Source organism: Leishmania donovani, chromosome 34 (assembly GCF_000227135.1).
Source record: "Leishmania donovani BPK282A1 complete genome, chromosome 34".
Taxonomy (NCBI): Eukaryota; Euglenozoa; class Kinetoplastea; order Trypanosomatida; family Trypanosomatidae; genus Leishmania; species Leishmania donovani.
Window position 1 is genome coordinate 999110 of NC_018261.1, and position 21484 is coordinate 1020593.

The window sequence follows — 21484 nt, forward strand, 5'->3', positions numbered from 1 at the left end:
AGCAGCCACACCAGGGCGAGCAGGAGTGAGCACCTGAGTCGCACGAGATAAAGCGAGAGCGCGTAGGACGAGGGGAACGGGTTATTTGGGGCACACATTTGTGTGTGCCTGGGCATGAAAAGGTTATCTTTTGCCTGCTTCTCCTCTGTCATGCAAGCTCAAACGGATGTTCGCATGGGCCGTCTTCATGGCACGTCGCACCGAAGACGCAAACACACGCACAGAAGAGAAGATGGAGAGTACACGGGCATTCTCATCTACGCTCGGCTTCATTTTTCGGCATCGCCTAGTCCTGCTTGCGCTGGCCCACCTAGGCGTACAAAGATGGCCGTGACGTTGTCGCGCGTGCCCCGCCGCAGCGCCTCTCCCACAAGCTGGTCGGCGACGCTGTTGGCGTCGGCCCCGCTCGCCACGTACGCGGTGGCCAGCTCGACAGCCTCGGCGTAAGACATCGTGTCCCACAAGCCGTCACACGCCAAAATCAAAAACGCATCTTCCTTTGCCAGTAGCACTTCAGAGGTGTCGGCGACAGCGATGATGCCTGAAGGTTTGCCGTTCGTGTATTCCTCAAGCTTGAACCCGGCATCTCCCACCGCGCGTGACACGGCAAGACTGCACATGCGCGGGTTGAGACGCGGGTGGCCCACCCTGCAGTTGAAAATGCACCCGCCAGCCTTCTTGACCCGCGTTGCCTCGGCATCGTTGCAGCTGGGATTGTGCTTGACTGTCAACAGCACAGGTTGCCCCGCACGCGCGAGGACCACCTCACAGTCACCAACGTTGCCCACCGTCAGCACCGAGCCCTGGACGACGGCCGCGGCGCACACGCAACCAGCAGAGCTCATGTCGTTGGTGTTCTGCCCTAAAAACTCGCGCTCGACCTGAGCAAATGCGTCGCTGATCGCCTTGCGTGGAGCCGTCTTAAGGCACTCGTGAGCCAGTGTAATTTTGTGCAGCCGGGAGCGGACGTACTCGGCACACTGGCGACCGCCGTGCCCATCATAGATGCCAAAAAAGCAAACCTCCGGCTCCACGACGGTCACATGCTCGTCCTCCATGCTCGAGCGGATGCCTTGATCGCTTGCCACGCCGACCTCCAGCACCGACTGGTGCTGCATTTCAGTCACCGAAGAAAAGAAAGCACTGCAGAGCGGTGAGTGAGAGGAGCTGTCCGGGATCTCCGGCGTGGTGAAGTCCTGAGCCGGCGTCCGCAACTCTCGAGGGAGCAAGAGGTGGTACGACTCCGCCGGATCACATGTGGAGGAGTTCGTGGATACGTGTTCCGTCTCGGAGTTCAGGTTAAAGCTCTCGTTGTTAAGATAATCGGACGGGAAGCAGCTGGAGCCCCCCGAGACGCGCGACTTTCCGTGCGGTGCTCGACTGTCGTGCATCATGTCAACCGCTAGAACAGTCGCAACGGGTCGATGCACGGGTCGGAGACTCATCACCACACAGAGTGGGCGGAAGGTGCGCTTGCGAGGAAGGGGAAGGGTGAAAGAAAACGCCGAGGGTGGCGGGCTTGATGTTTGCGCGCGCGCTGCAAAGAAGGTGTAGATGGAGGCTTCGGGGTAGGTGGGTGGGTAAGGAGGTCTCCCCGGTTTTTCTTGGAGTAGGACAGGCGGTGATAGCGACAAGCAATGCCCCCTATACGTCCTGAACAGAAACTATCCGGCAGAGACAAACTTAGCATACATAGAGGAGAACTTGAAGAAGACGCAAGGGCGAAGGGGACAAAACCCAAAATAAAGAGAGTTCCCGTCGAAAGCACCCGCACACGCGTGCGCACGGGCAAGAAAGAAAAGACGAGATGCGGTGGTAACGGGGAGAAGACGGGGAAAGAAAGTACAGAGCGAAAGAGGCGAGGGGAGGGGAAGGGCAGAGAGAAGGAAAAAGGAAGAAGAAGAGAATGAAAAGAAAAAGAGGGAAGGTTATTTCACAAAGAAGGGAAGCAAGCCGGCGCAGCGATGTGGAAGACAAGAGGGGGAAAAGACAGGTACGCAAACACACATGCAGGCACAAACACACGGGAAGACACAAGTGGGAATCCCTGTCTCGGCGACGTGGGGAAAGGAGGGAGTGCGGTGACGGAAAGGAAAGGAAGAAAGCCAATGGAGTGAGCACCGGTGGCGTGAAAAGGGGCAGAGATGAAAGAAAAGCTGTGTGCGCGCAGCTTACTGTGGCTGCATGTCACGTGGGACAGGAAAGCAGGGCCGGAGGCGGGAGATGGAGCCGCTAGTGGAGGAGGAAAGCGAACCCAAGAACAAAAGAAAAGGAGAGAGAGAAAGGAGTTATGGAGATGGGTAGCGCCGTGATGAAGCTCGACTGTCGCGCGGAGGAGGCGGAACTGAATGCGTTCAAGCAGGGAGGCGCACAGAGCTGACTTTCGCAGTGCGGCGGAGACTCACCCACCGCCTGCAAAGGGCGGAGCATTTGTGAGTGCATGCCGTGGGTGAGAATGCAGGAGGCGCCCTGGGTTTGCCAGCCATATTCGCAAGTTCCCTTTTGAACTCCCGGCATGGCGACATCATTCCCTCAAAGTCCCCTTACGCACAAAAGCACCTCACCTCTCGTACTTCGGCTGCCCCACGTAGCAAACACAACACGCGAACGCCCCTGCGCATGAAAGTCGCCTCCCGCAGTTTCCACGGGAGCACGTCATCGTCGCGCAAGACGAATGGTCGCATCGCGACACGTTTCAACGGCTGCGAAAAGGACGCGAAAGCGATGCAGGCTCTTTTCCTATCGGCATCACTCTCACTGCAGCATCCGCGGTAGCGCACGCATGCATGGTCGCGCATTTTTTATTCGACTCGAGAGATTTCTGTTTCTTTTTTTTTGAGGGGACTGTTGTATGTGTGCGTATGCTTCTTTCGAGTACTGGAGGAAGATGGGTGACAACCAAACAAACGCGAAATAATACTAAAAAAAAGCCTAAGCTCAGACGGGGCGGCAGTGGCACATCGACGGTGCAGAGAGATAGAGAGAAGAGGAAGATTGAGCGACGGTGAAAGAAGAGCAAACCAAAAAAAGGAGGCAAGGGGTGCTAATGACGCTCTTCTTCCTTTTCGAAATTCCTTTTTTTGTGTGTGTGTGGGGGCGTTTGCTTTTCCTCCTCATCGTTGATACGGTTATCGGCGTCGTCAGTGTCTGAGGCGATGGCGAAGAGAAGCCTCGAAACCAAATAAAAGACGACAAGAGCAAGCGCGAGAAGGAGAGCAAAGCGAAAAAAGAAAAGAGAGAATCAAAGGAAGGAAACACACACACACACACACACACACAAAAAGGAACACACGCGCAAAAGTGTGCGGAAGCAAATGGAAAAAAAAAGCGAGAAGGTTGGATCGCAGTCGTACAGAGATAGAGAAAAAAATAATAATAATAGTAATCAGACATGATATATATGTTCATAACAAGCATCAACGCGCACAAAGAATGCACATCCATGCACTCTATAGGCCCACTACCTGCAGACACACGCACACAGAAAAACATTGCAAACATAGCCGCTTCTGTGCTGCCCTTCCCTCCTCACCCTACCCTCCCCCCGTCCGAAAGCCGCGGACGCAGGTTCAGGGTATTTTTTATCGTCGTGTTTCTACAAGTTGCTTCTGCTTGTGCGTCTTCGACATGTTCTTCCGCCGCTGCGTCTCTCTCCCTCGCCTCATCAACAAAGAGAGAAGCTGTGAGAGAGCAAGAAGGAAACTGTGTTCTTCTCGGGCAAGCGAGTCACCAACTCTTCACAGCACAGCTGAGCAGCCATCAAATATACACGCGCATCACTGGAGCAGCCACACTTGCCCGAGGGCTAGAGATCTGTCAAGCAGCTCCCTATCCCCCGTTTTTTCCGAGAAAGGCGGTCTTGCGTTCTCATGGCCATCGAAGTCACCGACGCCATTACTACAAGCGCACATGCATACATGCATGCCCTAAGGCGTTCCACCGCAAATCACAGCCACAATTACGCTGTGCCTGCCAAAATCAAAAAAGAAAACAGGACGAGCACGAGATAGAAAGGCATCCTACACGCGCACACGCAGATGTGCTCGTAAGAGAACCGCAAAGTTATACCCAGCCGCCTCTAATATCCATCATCATACACACGCAGAGAAAGAGAGAAGGGGGAGGGGGGGGTGAAAGGAGGAAGTCACAGGAAGCAGAAGAGAGCCATGAAAACAAAAAGAACACGCACAAACACACACAAGAACGAAAAGAGGTACACACGCCCAACCGTTTCACTATTCGTTCACACACGCTCAGGCATATGCGTACACTCTCCTCGCCTTTCATAGGCCGCCCACGTGCGCACGGCTTCTTTCGTGGGCGTCGCATCGCTTTTCCTTTTGCCTCTCTGTCCCTCCCCCAACTCACCACCTCTTCCACCTCGTCATCGCATGAGACACGAAGCGACGGCAAGAGAACAATCAGCGGCGGGAAGAGGGGCGGCAAAGAAAACAAAAACAAAGGAAAGACGTCACAAAAGAGGAAAGAGCAGCGCGCGCGAAAGGAAAGGATGAAAATGACGCAGATACGCACACACACAGACCTACACAGGCATCGAAAAAGAGCTCGCTTCGACGCAGGGAAAAGAGCCATCGCCACCCTTGCTCTATCTCTTTGCATTGCCGTACCTCTCTACAGCCACCCCCCGCTCTCATAACACCAGCCTCCGCTTTCCACTTTCCCTTTACCAACCGTTTGTTATTCACTTTTTTTGCCGACATCCTGAGAAATAAACGAAAACTAATCGGGATAACCTGATCAGCAGACGGAAAAGTGGCCAAAAAAAAAAAAAACACCGGAGAAGGCGTGTTGGCGGGGGAGCGCAAAGGAGGGAGGAGGGAAGAAGAAAGCGGAGCAGTCCGATAGAGGTGTTTGGTGCTTGTGACGGGGGAAGCGGAAAAGGGTACAGCCCGGAAAAGGCTACGGTAGTGGGAAGAACGGAGTGTGGGACCGTAGTCGCTTCTCCTCTGCTTTCTGTGCTCACGCGATGTCTGCCAGCTCGCACCGATCGGCAACAGAAGCTGTCTGGCCATCTGTACCTTCGTTGTTTTTACACTTCTTAACCCCCTTGCCGACCCCACAAAGGCATACTCTATAATATGTCTGTCATTAAAGGATCCTCCACATAGACACAGAGAGCTACAGAGTCTCCGCCCTCGAGGCTTTCCTTCTTCTTCTGTTTGTATCACATGCATCAGGTGGTTTATTAGCTTCTTTGTCTTCCGCTTTGGGGGAGAGAAAGAGGGTTACTTCAAGAAGGCAAGAAGCGAGGTATCCGCAGACGTTCGCGCACGCCTTGTGTGTGTGCGTGTATGTGTGTGTGTGCGTGTTTGTGTGGGTGTGTCTGTGTCGCACGGCACGACTAAGGTTCTTCGGAGAGGTTGCGCGTTGAGGTCGATACAGCCGCTTCAGGCACGAACTCGCGCGTGCTCAGAGGTCCCTCCCGGCGTGTCAGGTGAACCAGCATGGCAGTAACATTATCAGTGCTCCCTTTCGTGAGAGCTGCCTGAGCTAACTCCTCGGCGATGCACTGCGCCGGCACGCCTTCCTGTAATCGTTGGGAGCAAAAGTCCACCACTTCTGCGTATGTCATGACATCCCAGAGTCCGTCGCAGCCGATCACGAGAAACTCATCCTCATCCGTCAGTCGGGTAACCGACGTCTCCGGAACAGCGATCACTCCGGAGGGCTTGCCATCCGTGTACTTGGCAAGCTTGAAGCCTGCGTCTCCGATGGCGCGTGTCACGGCAAGACTAACGACCGCCGGGTTGTAGTTCGGATGTCCGACGCGATTGTGGCACACCTTGCCCCCTACAGACCGAATTCGCTCCTCCTCGCTCGGGTTACTGGCGATGTTGTGTCGCACGGTGAGAACTACTGGCTTTGCGTTGTGCGAAAGCACAACTTCGGCGTCGCCTACGTTTCCTACTACAAGCTTGTCATCTATGATCAAAGCAACCGCGCAGACGCTGCCAGACTCGTTTGTCTCCGCCTCGGAGCGGGCGAGGAAGGCTCGGTCAGCCTCTACTATGCCATCGACGATGGCCTTCTCGGGATTAGTCTTCACCTCTGGATGGCCGAGGATGAGCCCGTGCAATTGGTCGCGGAGGTACTCCGCACATTGGGTGCCGCCGTGACCGTCGTAGACGCCGAAAAACGGAATCCCCTCGGACAGCATCGTATGCTGATCCTCCATCGTCTTGCGGGTGCCCTGCTCAGCGGTCGCGCCGTAGTCGACGACAACGAAGGCAGTCTTGCGCAAGCTACTGTGGCGGCAAAGGGGGTGCAGCGTCGTCGAGTTCTGCCGCGACGGCGCTGCGGAGCTCATATTGGAAGGAACGACCACGTGGTTAGCTTGATGGCCCTTGCCGTGACTGCCGTCGCAGGCCGACTGCGGTGTGGATGCATCCTCTACGCCTGTAGAAGGGGGCGGCGCTTGCGGGGGTAGGCCAGTCTTTGCTGGGTCGCGCGGTCTCGTCGGTGAGCTCGCTGGCAGTGGCGAGAGAAAATGTGGGTGTTTGCCCACGGATGTACTACTGCTCGTAGAGCTGCTCTTGTTCACGGGAACTGTCGGCGGTTTCTGCTTCGGACGCAGGATAGACTTCTTCTTCGCAGAAGTGAAGGCTGTTGTCGCGCCGGCGGAGGTTGGCGACTTGGGCGAGTGAGGTGAGTCGGGTTTCCGCGTCGCTGTCGCGTCGCTCTTCTTCTCTGCCGGCATTCTTAGGCACGTCGTTGGTACGACAGAGAGCAAATATTAAAAAGGACGTCACCTAGAGGACGTATGGATGTCGCACAGAGAGACGCAAAACTGTTCCAGCGAAGAAGGAAGGAAAAGAAGGAGACGACGCTGCGGAGAAGAGATTACGAGGACAACAACGGAGACACACAACGAAAAACAAAAAAGAGCGGTGTAATAGAGGGAGAGCTTTATATGTATATGCGTGTCTGAGTGGGTTTTGGAGGGAGGGAAAGAGGGTTCGAGTAGAACGCGGGCGAAGAGTCGAGCAAATAGGAAGAAGCGGCAACACAGAAAACGAAAAAAAGTAACAAAACACCACCAGCTAGCAGCCAAGGACAGACGACGGTGCCCAACGCAGAGCTGGGAGAGAGAAAGAGGCAGAGGCGGCGAAGAGCGAAAACAAAAGTACGAAACAGTCCGAGCGGCACGCGGTCACGGGAAACAAAATCCGCAAGACCCACTGCCCAGTAAGACACCCTTCGCCGCGTGCTGCTGTGCGATAGTCAAGTCCCTAGAAGGAGGGGTCGATGGCTGCGTGGGGTGATAGAGAAATGAGAAACGCAGCCAGACAGACAGAAACAAGGCGGTGGAGGGTGACGCGACAGAGCGAACGCGGTTGCCACCAAGTGAAACACGCGAGAGAGGGACCGAGGCACTGAAGGAGACTGATGGAGAAAGAAAAACAAAGCAGCGTGCGCTGCTAGTTTCTCGTGAGTAAATGGATGTGCGGCGGCAGGATGGAACGAGGCGATGTGCGGGACGTGCTCTCGCTTCGGTTTTCCTTCTTTCTTACGCTGTGGTTGTTGTTGTTGCTGACGTCCCTGCCAGCACTGCTCACCTTCGTGCTGCTCACGTCGTGCGTGAAGATCTCGATTGCCAAATTAATGTCGATGAAGGAATGGTGATGGGAGACAGAGAGGATGGGAAGAGATGCGTGTCGCTTTTTCTATCGTTTTGCTTGCCGTACATGGGTCGTGAAGAGACGGCCTGGCTCAGTGCGCCCCCTCCCTTTTTTGTTCGTGGGAAAAGGGGGTTCGCTGCTCCACCTTTTCCGGATACACGCGCTCAGAGGACGGCGACGTCACAAGACAGCTTCTACGTTCTTATTTTTTGTTGGTGTTCGGCGAGATCTCTGCGTCCTCTTGTCCTTCGCTTCGCTTTCTTCGTTCGCGCTGTTGCGAGGGTCCTTCTCTGACACCGACCGTGGGCTGGCGAGTTTGTGAGACGGTGAACACAGGGTGGAAAAGGGAGTAGGCCAAGAGCAGTGGCCAACTGCAAAGGCGGCTGCAGCCACTCTGGATTCACAGACACACACACGCACACGCTCGCCCGCAGCAGCGATGATGGTAAAGTCGGGAAATACAAATGAGAAGCAAAAGGTGAGAGGGGAATATGATGGAGGCGTAAAATGGTGTGCGTACGTGTGCACACATCTTAAACGTGTCACAACTCGGCAGAGGGCGGGAGCAAGAGTACAGAAGCAGAAAAGCAGAACGCGGCACTCGTGTGGGAAACAGAGGCAAGGGACATTGTGGTGGTGGACAATGAAGCGACAGACGACATCTTTCCCGCATGGAGACGGCACAACGACCCAAAGGTACTTCTCCCTGCGGGAGAAAGGGAGGGATGATGAGCGCACACGCGGTTTTGGCTCGATCGTTTCACCGAGCACTTCGATAGACGGGATGCATTTAGTCACGCTTCTGCCGACTTTTCGAGTCCCCCACACCGCCACTACAGTTCCATTGCAGTGCCCATCCAGCTTGACTTCCCTCGCGTTCACCGCGAGGGGGGAGGGGCAGACATCTACACACACGCACTCACATGCGCAGTCCGCTACGCCGGTACCACAATCACACATACGCCCTTTTGCATGTATTTTCTTTTGCTTCGCTTTTTCCTTGGAGCTTCTTTCCTCGAGTGCGATCGTGTGGAGGACTCCAATAGAAAGGTGGATGTGCTGCGTAGAGGCAACAGCCCACAAATTCTTCACGTGTTCGACACTACGCGAGGCACATGAACACGTACACGCAGACACAAACATAGACTGAGAGGCATGATGCAAGCTCTGCCAGGTCCTCCCGACCCACTCGGCCTCCAGCCGCGCGACCATACCATGTTGCCGAAAGGAAAACTCTGACACCTCACCTCTGGCCACCAAGGAACAAAAAAGGTAACAGGCGTGAAGCAAAAAAAAAGCATCGCACGCGCAAGGCAGTGACGCGAACCGGCAGCGCCGCAATGAAGCCACGTGAGTGTGTGAGTTTGGGGGAGGGGGGAGGGCGAAGCGAGGAATGATAGAGGAGAGGCGACGAGAGAAAGAGCAGCACAGGACGGAAGCAAAGAGGAGCCACAGTAACGACACGCACACGCATACGCATACGCACACACACACACACATGAAGAGATGAGCCTCACACCACCACCAAAGCCCAACTCGCGTGACAGAAAAAGGAAAGAGGGTCATCAACAAGTAAAGGAGACTGATGGGAATGCGTGCCCGCGCAGGCATGTGTGCAGTAGTGTTCTCCTGTGTCTGGAGGAAAACCACGGCCCATAGGTCACGGAAGGCGAAGGAGCGACGAGAAAACCAAAAGAGGACGCATGCGTGATCGTCCGCATTCGCTGGAACGTGGCGCTGTTGCTAGGAGGAGGGAGAGAGAAACCCATACCGGCAAGCACTTCACATGCGTGACTCGAGGATACGTGCACACAACTCCACACACGGCTCAGGCGGCATGCTGCAGTGCAAGTCCATCTCCTCCCAGCAGCTATTGAAGTAGGCGCTAACTGCCGCCTCCTCGAACGCGCTGGGAATTACTCGCAACACGTCGATCAAATCACGAGTGGGGCACGCCTGTAGCACGACAGAGCTGGCGCCAAGGATCGCTGTGCACTTGAGGGCGTAGATGCGAAGAAGGTAGCACCACTCGGTGAAGACGCGCTGGCGGATCGATGGATCGCTTTGGGCAGTCAAGTAGAGGGTGCGAGCCCCAATCGGGTAACGGGCGGAGCGGAAGATGTCGGTGAAATGGCACCCTTTGTACTCTTTGAATACTTGCGTTGCGGGTGTCGAAGGGTTGGTGGTGGTTGCTGCGGCCTCCAGTTCAGCGCGCACGCCCGCTTGCACCGTCTGCTGCAGCTCTATGCACGCCAGCCGGGTTCGCTTCAGCTCTTCCAAATACTGACTTACGTAGGCCCACAAATCATTACGCACCACGTTGTCGTCGGCCTCGCCAAGATCAAAGGCGGCAATGAACTCGATCAACACGCACGCGTACGGAATCAGCAACAGCGTCTCCAGCACAGCGTTTTTGGAGGTCGCGATGAAGGCCGGTGACGCTGCAACAGCAGCTGTGGAGGAGCACCTGCTCTTCAGAGCGCCGTCGCCCGCCGAGGCGTCCGTGCCAGCAGCGGTTGTAAGCGACGCGGGCTCCGTGTGAGAAGCGACGTCATGCGAGCCCACCATTCCGTGCTCGTGCGATGTAGCCATGACCGACTTGAGAAACCGCACTGCGCGGGCGTCTCGGGTGACGAGAAAATAGAAGCTCACACCAAGCAACACGTGGCGCATGGCGCCCGACACTTCGAGGCAAACGTTCCGGTCCGCCTCGCACGTGCTGAGGAGGAGCTGAAGCTTACCCAGGAGGCCGTGCGTGAGGCAGCGGAAGATGGTGGAGCGGATCTGCAGCATTATCGCACTCGCCAACTGCACCGATGTGGCGGACAGTCTGGATAGGGACACTTGCACCGGGGTGTTGCGCGCCGCCGGCGTCTGATGCAGCTCCACCCAGCCAGCGGTACGCTTAAAGTGCACCACGTCCACGACGCCGGCCTGCTGAATCTCATGCACCAGGCCTACCACAAACGGATTGTCGTGCCGGGCCTCCGTTGGGATCCATTGATACAGCCTTTCTGCGTAGTTCACGGCGTCCTTGGAAGACGGCGCGCCGGGGACGCTGGGCAGCCTGTCCAACGCATCCATCGTCGCCAAGGACGGCGCAGCCCAGACAAAGTCGTAGCACACCCGCAGTACCTCATCGACGTAGTCGTTGCGGAGCATGCGCATGGTGATGTTGGTCGACTCCACGAGCTCATTCAAAACTTTGCACGCCAGCTCCAGCAAGTGAGCGTGATCCTTACATGCGAGTAGCATGCCCTTAAGCGCTAAGTAGACAAGGAGTCGATAGTCAAAGCGGTCAGACTCGTAGCCGCCAGACATCGTTGGCGACACCAGATCCGCGTCCCCAGGCACGTGCGTCAGCAGTGTCGTCAGCATCGGTCGCACCATGCCATTGAACAGCGAGCTCCGCACCTCCGCATCGAACAGGCCCGCGTACTGCGCCAGCAACGCCCATATCGACGAAAGGGCATGTGCTCGCACCCGGACGGAGCTGTGCACGACGACGATCGGCACCATTCCCTCGAACAGCGACATCCATAGGTGGTACTTCGTCTTGCTGGTAAAGGTCATGGGCTTCTGGAGAAGCGCGTCCAGCGTCAGGGGCTCCGCGGCGAGCGTCACCCGCGACAGGGGCTTGCCCAGCACGTGAGACGCTGCCAGCTCCTGCTCCACTGTGAGATAGCGCGTGGCCCACCGCGTAACGGCGTCTGCCGTCCGTACTTCCAGTGGAGGGGCCTCCAGCCCGTATTGCAGCCAGTGGCCACACGCGACAAGGTACGAAATGGCGCGCAGCGGCATGCTCTCCTCCACGCCGGAGCAGGCAAATGTTGTCAAGCAGAAGATCAAGTCGCTAAAGCAGTCCTTCACGTAGCTGATGTGCCGCAGTATCACACCCTCGCAGATGGACCAGGCGGACGGCGCCACCTCTGGAATGGCCGCGGCGTGGCTGAGGCACGAGAAGACGACGTTCCAGCCACTCGCCAAGTGTTCGGCGCGAAAGTCGATCACCTCGGAGAGAATCATCATCACCTTCTGCCGGCAGGCGACGTTTTGATTTGACATGAGAATCAACTCGAACGGCTTCAGCACCTCCTTCTGGAAAGAATAGTTGAGCAGCTCCTCGCGCATGAGGTAAGTCAGCGCGACGAGCCGCAGGCCATCCAAGGAGGACAAGGCAATCTCGCTGCTGCTGCGGCAACCGGCTAGCGTGAACACCTCACTCGCATGCGCCCACAAGTCGCGCCACTGCAGCCGGCTCAAGAAAGAGGCACAAATGCTGACAAAGTCGAACAGTTTGGTCAGCGAGAAGGTGCGGGTGTACTGTAGCTCCATCTCGCACACCTTCACCAAGCCGCTGGTCATCTCCAGCTGCACTCGCGGTGGGTACTGCGTGGCGTCGAAGAGGCGATCAAGCCACAGATCCACGTGACATGTTGGGACAGAGCGAAGTCCCCAAAGTATAGCTTTTCGGTTGTCGCGAGAGGCGCGGTCGACGATGCTGGCAGGTACATCGTTGAGAGCACCGAACCACAGATCCGCGCGCTGCTGCTGCTGCTGCTCCGGCGCCATCGCTGCGGAGGAGACGCTTCTTGTGTTATTGTTGCTCGCATCGAGCCCAGTGGAAGCCAAAGAAGCTGCCGACTTTGCCGCGGAATCCGGCGGCTTTGGAAGTACCAGACTAGTTTCTTTTGACACCGGTGTCGTGTCCAGCAGACGGCGCGCCTGGCGCTGCCACATACCCTCTATGCCGTTCGCCAAGGCATCTACGAGCGACATCGCCTTGTACGCTGCCTGCCACCCACGCGCGTTGAAGGAAGAACCGCATTGCATGAACAGGTTGAAAAATGTCGAGAGCACCTGCAAACGCGTAAAGGGGATCGTCGACTTTATCATCACACGGGAGCTAGGCACTGCCTTCAGGACGACAACGGAGGTCAGACGAGTCATCTCGAACATGTGCTCCAGCAGCTTCTCCGTGTGGGAAACGTTGCCGAACGCGCAGCAGACGCGCACGGTGTTCTGCAAACCGAGGAGAATGGTGCTGAAATAGCCAGCGCTTTGCGTGTCCTCCAAGTAGGCGGTCACCGCCTCGTACTCCGCCCCCGCCTCCAGCTCGTTCCCGGGCGGTGACGGCGACGAGAAGGACTGCGGTCGCACGTATTTCTCCGAATCCTCCAGCAGCTGTTGCAGAGCCAGCACGACAATGTGACACACCACATCTACCGACACCTCCCACATGGGAAGGGCGTTCTCAATGCTCGTCGCCGTTAAGAACATCGCATGATGCGCCGCGTCGTTGGTGGAAGCCTCTTGTAGCGCATTCATCACCTCTTTCAACGTCGCACGCAACTCCTGCTGGTACATCTCCTCTCGCTTGCGCCGGGCTGAGTTGAACAGCGCGTTGCCGGCGGCATCCATTGGTAGCAAGACTTTGTCCGTGATGGCTGCCGCGATAGGAGAGAGGTGGCGCAGCAAGGGAATAGAGTCCAGCAGGTTCGTCGTCAACTTACTGCTACGTCTGCCTCCGGCAAATCCGCCCGCCGCGGCCGCGGCCGACGCGTGCACCGACGGCTGCGTGCCGCACTTCGGCGACGGCCGCAGCACGATCTCCTCCCCGCTGATGCGGTCGTAGATGCCACCGAGTATGGACGGGTCGATGTCGTTGCCCTCGTCGATGCCTCTGTTATTCTGCAGAAAGCCCTCCTTCGTCATCTTGTTTTTGATGTGCGGACTGTGGGCGTCGGTGTTGAGCATGCAGATGGAGAAAGATAGAATGAAGGCGGTGTCTGCAGAGCCGAAGATGCCGGGGTTTTGACGGCAGTACTGCGCCGCGAACAGCTCCATTGTTTTGTCCACGACCTGCGCCTCGCCCAAGAGCTTGAAGCCGCCGAGGAAGAGACGCAGTGCCTCGTCCAGCGTCTTGCCGGTAAAGTCGTGTAGCCCAATCCACTCCTCGAACACGACACGCGACGACGGACGTCGAAAGCACTTGGCAAAGTAGTCGCCCAGCACCATCTTGTCAAGGTAGTCCTCCTTGACACGCAGAAACGCTGCCACCTTCCTAGCAGAGAGAAGCATGGCGTCATCCACGTCACTCGTGATGGCTGCCGTAGGCGTCGCTGCCGCTTCCACAGGGGCGGGGGATGCGGCGGCAGCATCAACGTCACCGTCTCCCGGCACCTGCTCCGTCCTTCTTGAAACCGCATTAGAATCTGATGGCGCCTCTGCATCGTCATTGCGAAGCCCATCCGAGGTGCTTGCGTTGGTGGTGCCCGTGGCTGTGGTGGGGATAGCGGCAGCCCCTGCTCTGTCGTTCAGTGAACCTTGCGCCCCCACAGTCGTCGGTGGCTCCGGTGTTGCACTGACCGCCTGGCCGGCGCTCTCGAGGATCAGCACTGAGTTTTCCAAGTATTCGATGGCCGCATCTGGGGCTGCCTTCTGATTGAACAAATCGAGGAATTTCTTGAACGCATCCTTGTACCGTCGGGCCTGCAGGAAAGCGTCGACGTTCGCGGCCGCGGCGAGACCACCGTTGCTGCCGACGCCACTCATCGATGAGCCCATCACCTCGACGCCACACAGCAATGCGTGCGTCCTACCGTGCCGCAGTCCGTCCTCACTCAGGTCGTGCACGAACGGCGAACAGCCGGCAAGCTCGTGGGGTACTGTATCTGCCGTCGCGCCGTCTCGACACGCAGCCCCATTGCTGGGTGTACCGGCGTGACCGTCTTCCTCCTGATCGCATTCAAAGCGCTCGATCCACTGAATATTTGAGTCGGAGACCTGCAACAGGCTTACAAGTGCCTTGCGGCGAAGTGGTTCTGGCACGTCGTACTCCAGCCGCACTGTCAGAACCCTCTTCAGCTCAGCGAAGAGATCGCTGTTGCACACCTGCTGTGCCGGAGGCATGGCGAGCGCGCCGAGGTAGTGGATCATCATCTCGAAAAAACTCTGCGAGTGCGTGTTGCAGTCGTAGTTCAGGAAGAGCCCAAGCAGGAGCTGCGGCTCCTCGATGTACGACCCGAAGGCCTCAAGCACGAGTAGCTTGTGCTCCAAGGAGGTGAAAGAGGAGTCTAGAACACGGAAGTACACGTGACGGAAGACCGTGCTCGTCTCACTTACCATCTGCGGACCAAAGCGCAGGCAGCAGCTTAAGAGTACATTGATGGAAAGCCGAAAGATGTCCAGGTCCGCCGAGATCGACGTGCGAATTGCAGCAGGCACGACAACCTGACGCAGCAGCTGGACAATATCTGGACTCTTGCGGAACTGCGGGCCGCCGTTCACAATACTGTACAAGAGAAAACTCAGAGCCGTCACCAGAATGTGCTCATTCAGCGACGCGGCAGAAAAGCTCGTAGTGGAGGCACCCTCTTCTGTGGCGTTGCCGGAGGTTCTGCGAGGAGCCGCCGGCGCCGCACCGTCACCGCCACCGCCACCGCCAGCGCAGTTGACCGGAGCGTCGCGATGATACTCGCTCGCCGACGCCGCCGCGACGCCCACCTCAAGTCCGCCGCCGCTCCCTGACAAGATAGACGAAATGCAGGAAAGCGGCGTCAGGCGAGCGATGTGGCCGCACAACTCTAGCAGCAGAAGCATGTCCGTCACCCCACGGAGCCGTCGAGGTGGCGACGCCGCCGTAAGCGCGGCAGCGGTCGTCGTTTCCGCTCGGTCACACACAGGCGGAACCCCAAGTGGGGCCGCAGCAGCAGCGATAGTGGAGGATGTGGTCGAAGGCGGTTTCTCTGCCGTCAGTTCACGTGCTTTGTCTGGTGTTTCCCCGTTATCTGTCTCTGTGCGCTCGAGAGGCGGGTCGACGAAGGATGGACCCGTCGGCTTGCCTGCCGAAATCGAGGTCACCGCAGTTGGCAAAGGCATGAGCGGTGTGCCGGTTGAAGAGCTCGACGCAGAGTGCGATGTGGTGGTTTGCTCCTTCGAGCAGCCACCCGCACCGCTCCTGTCGTCACCGTCAGAGACTCCCTGCTCGACATACTTGGACAAGGCGCGCGTTATCGCATGCAGCGCCTTCTGCGCCTCGTCTATGAGGATCGGCGACACCCCCGCTGATCGGGAGCAGAGCTCAAGCAGGGCGCGGAACACGCTTACTAGGCGACCGTCGTGCACAGACAGTTGCAGTGGCTGAAACGCAGAGGGCTGAGTGTTGGTGCTTGCCTTTCGACTGAGGCGGGGTGCAGCAGCAGCCTTGAGGGCGACAATCATCACAAAGTACAGCCGGTCACTCGACTCCTTCGACTGCACTGTGTCCACCGCCGCCAAGACCGCGTCTACGAGGCAGTCACGCACGTTTTGGCTCAGCCCCACAGTGTCTGCAGGCACGGATGTGATTTCGCTAGATACCGCGTCCGGCGCGCCAGCGCAACTTGGCGACGAAGGACGCTTCTTTCCACCCAGCAGCTTTGAAAGAAACACTTTGGCCCCTCTTGCAGTCGACTCGGGTACCGCGAACGTGGGGGCCGGCGCCACCAACTCCGATGGCAGAACTCCACTTGTCAAAACGACTGCGGCCAACTCAAGCGCTGCTGTCAGAATGCGCACCGAGTTGCGAGCAAGGCCTCCATTTTCGCCCATGATCGCCATACGGCAGGCGTACGCCAGTTTGCTGAGCTCCTCGTCATTACACAAGAACCGCTGTAGCGGACTGCAGGCAGTGGTGGTCGTAGGTACAGACGTCGAGGAGCTGGAAGGGGCAGACAGCAACGCTGCAACGGATTGTGTCGCCTCTGTGGCCTCTAGGCTTGTTGTACTGACCACCGCGGCCGCCTCCGTCCGGTCGCCACCTGTGGGAGACGGCTTTGCACCAGACGACTGCAGCGCCGACGCGCTACAGGACGGCGCGGCAGCGGAAGGCATTGGCAAGGACGCGTTTGCCCCCTGGGACGGTGCCGACTGCGCCGAGAGTTGGTCCTGGTGCTGACGAGACTCCTGTGCGAGGCGCTTCAGCGTCTTGCTAACAGCGGACAGTATTGTTCGTTCCCTCGTGTCGCTCTTCATCTCCGCCAGAAGGTGCGCACACGCGTCCACTATCTCTTCAATGCCCTTCTCCATGTCTACGAGTGGCAAAGCAGTAAAAGGATAGGCCGGCTGAATCCCAGACGCAGTGAGAGAATCCGGAAAAAGACCAGAGGGGAACGCAAACGCACGTGCCGCCACAAGATAGGGGGAAAAAACTTGCGAGCCAAGAGAGGCGCGCGTTTGACACGCGGGCTGACTTCAGTTGCGGTGGGTGAAAGAACGGTGGAGAGTGTTGTCCGAGGGATGGAAGGGGCGCAAGCACTACTCTCACAGAAAGGCAAAACGGAAGAAAAAAGCAAGGGCGAGCACCTCCACAAACACAAGTGCTGGAGAGGGGGTGGGAAAGGGGTCACACCTGGCCGTTTCCCCGAAGACGACAGAACAGGAAGAAGAGAGAGTGATCGGGTGAGTCAGGCGGCGAGGAGTGAAGGCGTCCAAGACACAGAGGGCACCGATAGAGAGGAGTAGCAGTGCACAGCTACGGGCGAGAGGGTCTTCATGCGAAGACGGCGACGGGGCAAGACGAAGAGATACATATGAAGGTTCGAGAGTGGAGCGAGCAGCGACTAGCACACAACTGCTGCGCAAAATGACGAGTTCGGCAGCTGCAGGAGGAAAGTGAAATTGTTATTTTCGTTCAGAAAAGAAACATGTGTCGTGGCAGTGGATGTGCGCGCGCGTGTGTGTGTGTGAATCAGGAGAAGTGTACGTATGGGAGAAGAATGTTGGCAAAGCGGGTTGAAGAGCAGGAGTTTGGGTATTGCGTATGCACGGCAACGTAAGACAGACACATGTCCGACCCATAGAAACGTACACGGAGATAGTTGTGTAACGGAGGAGATACGAAGAGACGTAAAGCGAAGATTATTCCCACTCATATGTGAGTGTGTGTGTGTGTATGCGATTGTCAAAGAAGGTGCAGGAGAGAGGGTGAAAGCAACAGTTGGTGGGCGAGTGCAAGTTGAAGAAGTGGCGCACGTCTATATATACGTATACGTATATAGGTGTGCATACGCATACATCCATACAGAGGCGTGGCGGCATTTCCATGTGCTCCTTTCTGACCCAAAGTGAGAAGGGAGGACAGCAAGAGGAGGAAAATGGTTACGAAGCACTGCGTCGCCGAATGCTCTGAAAGCCAAATATTAGGCGCAGACGCGCTTCGCTGTTCCAGTGAAGACTCCCTCGCGTTTCCTCGTCGCCGTTACCGCACTCCTCCCTCCCTCTTTACTGGCACCTTTCTCGCCAGCTTACAACACGACAACTCATCTTGCTAATGTGTGCTCTATGCTGCCGCCGGAGTGCCACTGGTGAATGTGAGGAACACGGAGAGAAGGCACACCCACGTGTAGCCTCTTACGTCAGGTTCCACGTAGCACGTCCGCTTTTCAACGTTTTGCCTTCGGCGCTGTGATCTGGTAGATCCTGCGAAGGCGAAAGGGAGTAGCGGCAGACTCATGAAACAAGATTCACGACAAGAAAAGAACTCCTATCCATCCGTGAAAGGCGCAGCCCTCGACCTCTTCGAAGACCCAGGGCTTTCGCCATGATTGTTCATCTTTTTGTTGCTGTGCTACTGCTTGATGAGGGGATCTTTCGACATGAACTCTCGTGATGCTCTCCCCCTCTATTTCGCCTATCCAGAAAAAAAAAAACATCAAGACCAGCAGTGCTTCTCCTCTTTTCGGTCGACTGGCGCCGCCTATGCTGAGCAGCATCATCGTACAAAACCCACACGCACGAGGAGATAGAGTGAAAGAGGGAATGCTTCTTGGAGATACGAAAACGAGGGCGAACAAAAGACGAGGCGCGCTATCCTTTCAAGGTGCCTCTCCTCTCATTCCTTTTCGCAGGAAAGAACCACCACACGCACACACACACATACAGACCTCCTCGAAGCTCTTACACGACGGGCCAGAGGCTCAAACGCTATTGCATCATGGGCTTCAGCTCATCGCGAAAGGCATCCAACGCACCGGCTGAGTTGCCCATGGTATCCTTGGACTTGGAAAGCGCGGCCATGGTCCGTTTCAGCAGCCGTCTAAGGTCATGATTGAGATCCTCAGACTTGTTCAGTTTTTTTTGCCACTCCTTCTCCACCTCGTCCAGCTGAGCATCCTTCTTGCGGACGGTGGCCACTGCGTCGCGCAGCTGACCTTCCGTATCTATGATTTGAGCAAAGAGGCTGCTCTTGTCATCACCTGACTCCGCCATGGCACTTTGCAGCCGCTTGATCTTGTCGAGCTCCTTTTGCAGCCGGAACACCTCCGCGTCAGAGTCGGCGCGCAGTCTCAGCGCGCTCTCCTCGCCCTCACGAGCCTCTTGAACCATGGCTGACATTTCCTCCAGACGTTCCAACGCATCGGAAACCTCTTTGCCCTTGCCTTCCAGTTCCTGCTCCATCTCGCGCATCTGCGCCTCGTGCTCGTCAATCATGCTCTCCATGTCGTCCTTGAGAGCCTCGTTTTCAGCAGTCTTGTCCCGCAGTGCAGCTTCCGCGTCCAGGAGCAACTTGCGCAGACGAGCCAGCTCGTCCTGAAGTCCATCGTGTAGAGTGTTGTCCTGATCCGTCTGATCTCGTAGACGATTAATCTGGTCTCGTAGCACACCCACTTGTTTCTCGTGTTCGTCGTTCTCGCCGCGGCGTGCCTCCTGCAGCTCGAACAGCTCCTGTTCACGCGCCGCAAGACGCTGAAGCAGTTCCTTTTCATTCTCATGGCTCTGACTATTGGCGAAGTCGTCCAGATCCTTGATAACTTGATTGTACTGATCTGTCTTTTCCTTCAGCTCCTCAAGCAGGTCCTGAATTCGATTGTTCAGTGCGTCGAGGTCCAACGTCATTCTTTCGACCTCCCTCGCCTTTTCGGCGGCCCTGTACTCAGCGGCGCGTAGATCATATCGCAGGTCGTTCACTTCCTTCTGCACCGCACCCAGCTCCGTCTCGGTGATCTCCTTCTCCTTTTGCAGCTGTTTCAGTTCATCCTCGAGGTTTTCTCGCATCTCCTCACAAACCTTCGTGTCCTTCAGCGCAATGCGAAGCTCCTCGAGCTCGCTCTCCTTGGCTTCCAGCTGCTCCATAGCAGCCTTCTCTGTGTCGCGCGCCGCCGCCAACACTTCGGCAAAGGCCTCTAGCTTCGCCACGCCTTCGGCGCTCACAGCATCTGCGTCGCCAAAAAGCCTGCATGCTTCGTCCAACTTGTCCGTAAGCAAATCCAGTTCACCCTGGAGACGCTCCACCTCCTCCTGAGCCTCCCCAAGGTCGTTCTTCCAGCGCTCCTCCTCATTCTTGAACAGTTTCCGCAGCTGCTCCAGCTCACGCTCCCTCTCCTCTGCGAGATCCCGCCACGACTGTTCGGCGTCACGTGACTCCTCTAGAGCCTTCAAAAGTGCCTCAAGATGAGAGAACACAGCTTCGCTGGAGGGGTCCCTGACTGCATCGGGATCCATCGCATCCCGAATCCGTTCACCTAACGCACTCAGCTCCATCACCATTTGAGCATTCAAGTCCCGCTGTTCCTTTAGCTCATCCAGCTTCACACAGAACAAGGGCTCCCGTTCAATGGTGACAGGTGACACCGGCACGTCTACACCGGCCACGTCAACCTTTTCGCTCAGCTCCTCACCAGAAAACCTACCTTCAGCTTCCCGGCAGGCGATAGCATCGAGGCGTCTCCTTCGGAAAGCCCGAACTTCAGCGACCAGCTTCTCGTTAGTCAGACTCAGAGCCGATAACTCAGCAGCCACCTTCGCCCGATCCTTTTCCATTGTCCGCAGAGCCGCCTCCGACGCCCGCTCAGCCTCCGCCCATTGACCCCGCACATCTTCGCTCTCGTTTCGCGCCTCTGCCAACAAACCAACCGCCTCCTCCAGCTTTTCGAGAAGATCTCCGCACTCGTCACCCTTCTCGCTGAGCTGTCGTCCAAGATCTTCAACGTCGAATCCTCGACTTTCCGCCTCAGCCCTGACTGCACAAAATTCCTCCAGCGTCACAGCGTACAGCGGCTCGTCGGCGATCTGCTGCGGCTCCAGCGCGCGCTCCGCCGCCTCGCCCGCGGGCACAGGCCTTGCCGGCACGGGCAGCGTGCCGTCCGCGTCGCGGGCCTCCAGCGCCGCGTTGCGCCTCGCGCGGAAGGCGGCCACCTCCTTCGCAAGCCTCTCCGCCTCCGCCCGCTCCTCGTGCAGTTTCTCAGCAACCCTGGCGGCATCCTCCTCCTTAGCGGCGAGTGCGAGCTGAAGGTCGCTGATCGCGTCCTTGGCCTCATCAAGCCCATCCTTTGGCGCCAACCGCTTCGCATACAGGGCCCACACGTTGGGATAGTGGTATTCCTCCACAAGCTTCGCAATATCGTCGCAGCTGATGTCACTGTTGTGCGTCACACTCACGCTCGCTTGCAGACTCCCCAGCGCAAACGCGATCTCAGAGAGGTCATCGCGACAGACGCGGCATGCAGCGCACACATCCGTCACAAATGCGTCGTGAAGCGCGTGCGGCTTCGTCTCCACAACAGCGCCCCACTCCTCGCCCTCAAACACCTTCGTGTGACGCGAAGTAGTCTGCGGCTTCGCCTTATCGCTGTTGTTAGCGCGCACGTCGTGCTTCTCGAGGTCAGCAACCGCAGCATCCTTCATCTCACACACAGCCCTCAGTGCAGCGTTCTCACCTTTCACTGCCTTCAACTCAGCCAACACATCCAGCAGCTCAGACTCCAGAGCAGCAGCATTGTCCTCAATCGCCGCTACACCGCGCGCAGCATCCTCGCGAGCCTGCTCCAGCTCCTCCAGCGTCACAGCGTACAGCGGCTCGTCGG

The 21484-nt window shown here is 57.2% G+C and overlaps 4 protein-coding genes across 4 annotated transcripts; all 4 read right to left on the minus strand.

Annotated features, from left to right (window-relative positions):
• Nucleotides 1-269: 269 nt before the first annotated feature.
• On the minus strand, nt 270-1445 carry LDBPK_342310 (protein phosphatase 2C-like protein; the record flags this gene model as incomplete). The annotated part of the gene is made up of 1 exon (XM_003864342.1): nt 270-1445. The coding sequence occupies one exon, from the start codon at nt 1443-1445 to the stop codon at nt 270-272; it is 1176 nt and encodes a 391-aa protein (XP_003864390.1).
• Nucleotides 1446-5362: 3917 nt separating this feature from the next.
• LDBPK_342320 (protein phosphatase 2C-like protein) lies at nt 5363-6718 on the minus strand (the record flags this gene model as incomplete). The annotated part of the gene is made up of 1 exon (XM_003864343.1): nt 5363-6718. One exon carries the CDS (start codon nt 6716-6718, stop codon nt 5363-5365), a length of 1356 nt encoding a protein of 451 aa, XP_003864391.1.
• Nucleotides 6719-7820: 1102 nt separating this feature from the next.
• LDBPK_342330 (hypothetical protein) lies at nt 7821-8600 on the minus strand (the record flags this gene model as incomplete). Its single annotated transcript, XM_003864344.1, has 1 exon — nt 7821-8600. The coding sequence occupies one exon, from the start codon at nt 8598-8600 to the stop codon at nt 7821-7823; it is 780 nt and encodes a 259-aa protein (XP_003864392.1).
• An 822-nt stretch (nt 8601-9422) lies between these two features.
• On the minus strand, nt 9423-16709 carry LDBPK_342340 (hypothetical protein, conserved; the record flags this gene model as incomplete). The annotated part of the gene is made up of 1 exon (XM_003864345.1): nt 9423-16709. The coding sequence occupies one exon, from the start codon at nt 16707-16709 to the stop codon at nt 9423-9425; it is 7287 nt and encodes a 2428-aa protein (XP_003864393.1).
• Nucleotides 16710-21484: the final 4775 nt, after the last annotated feature.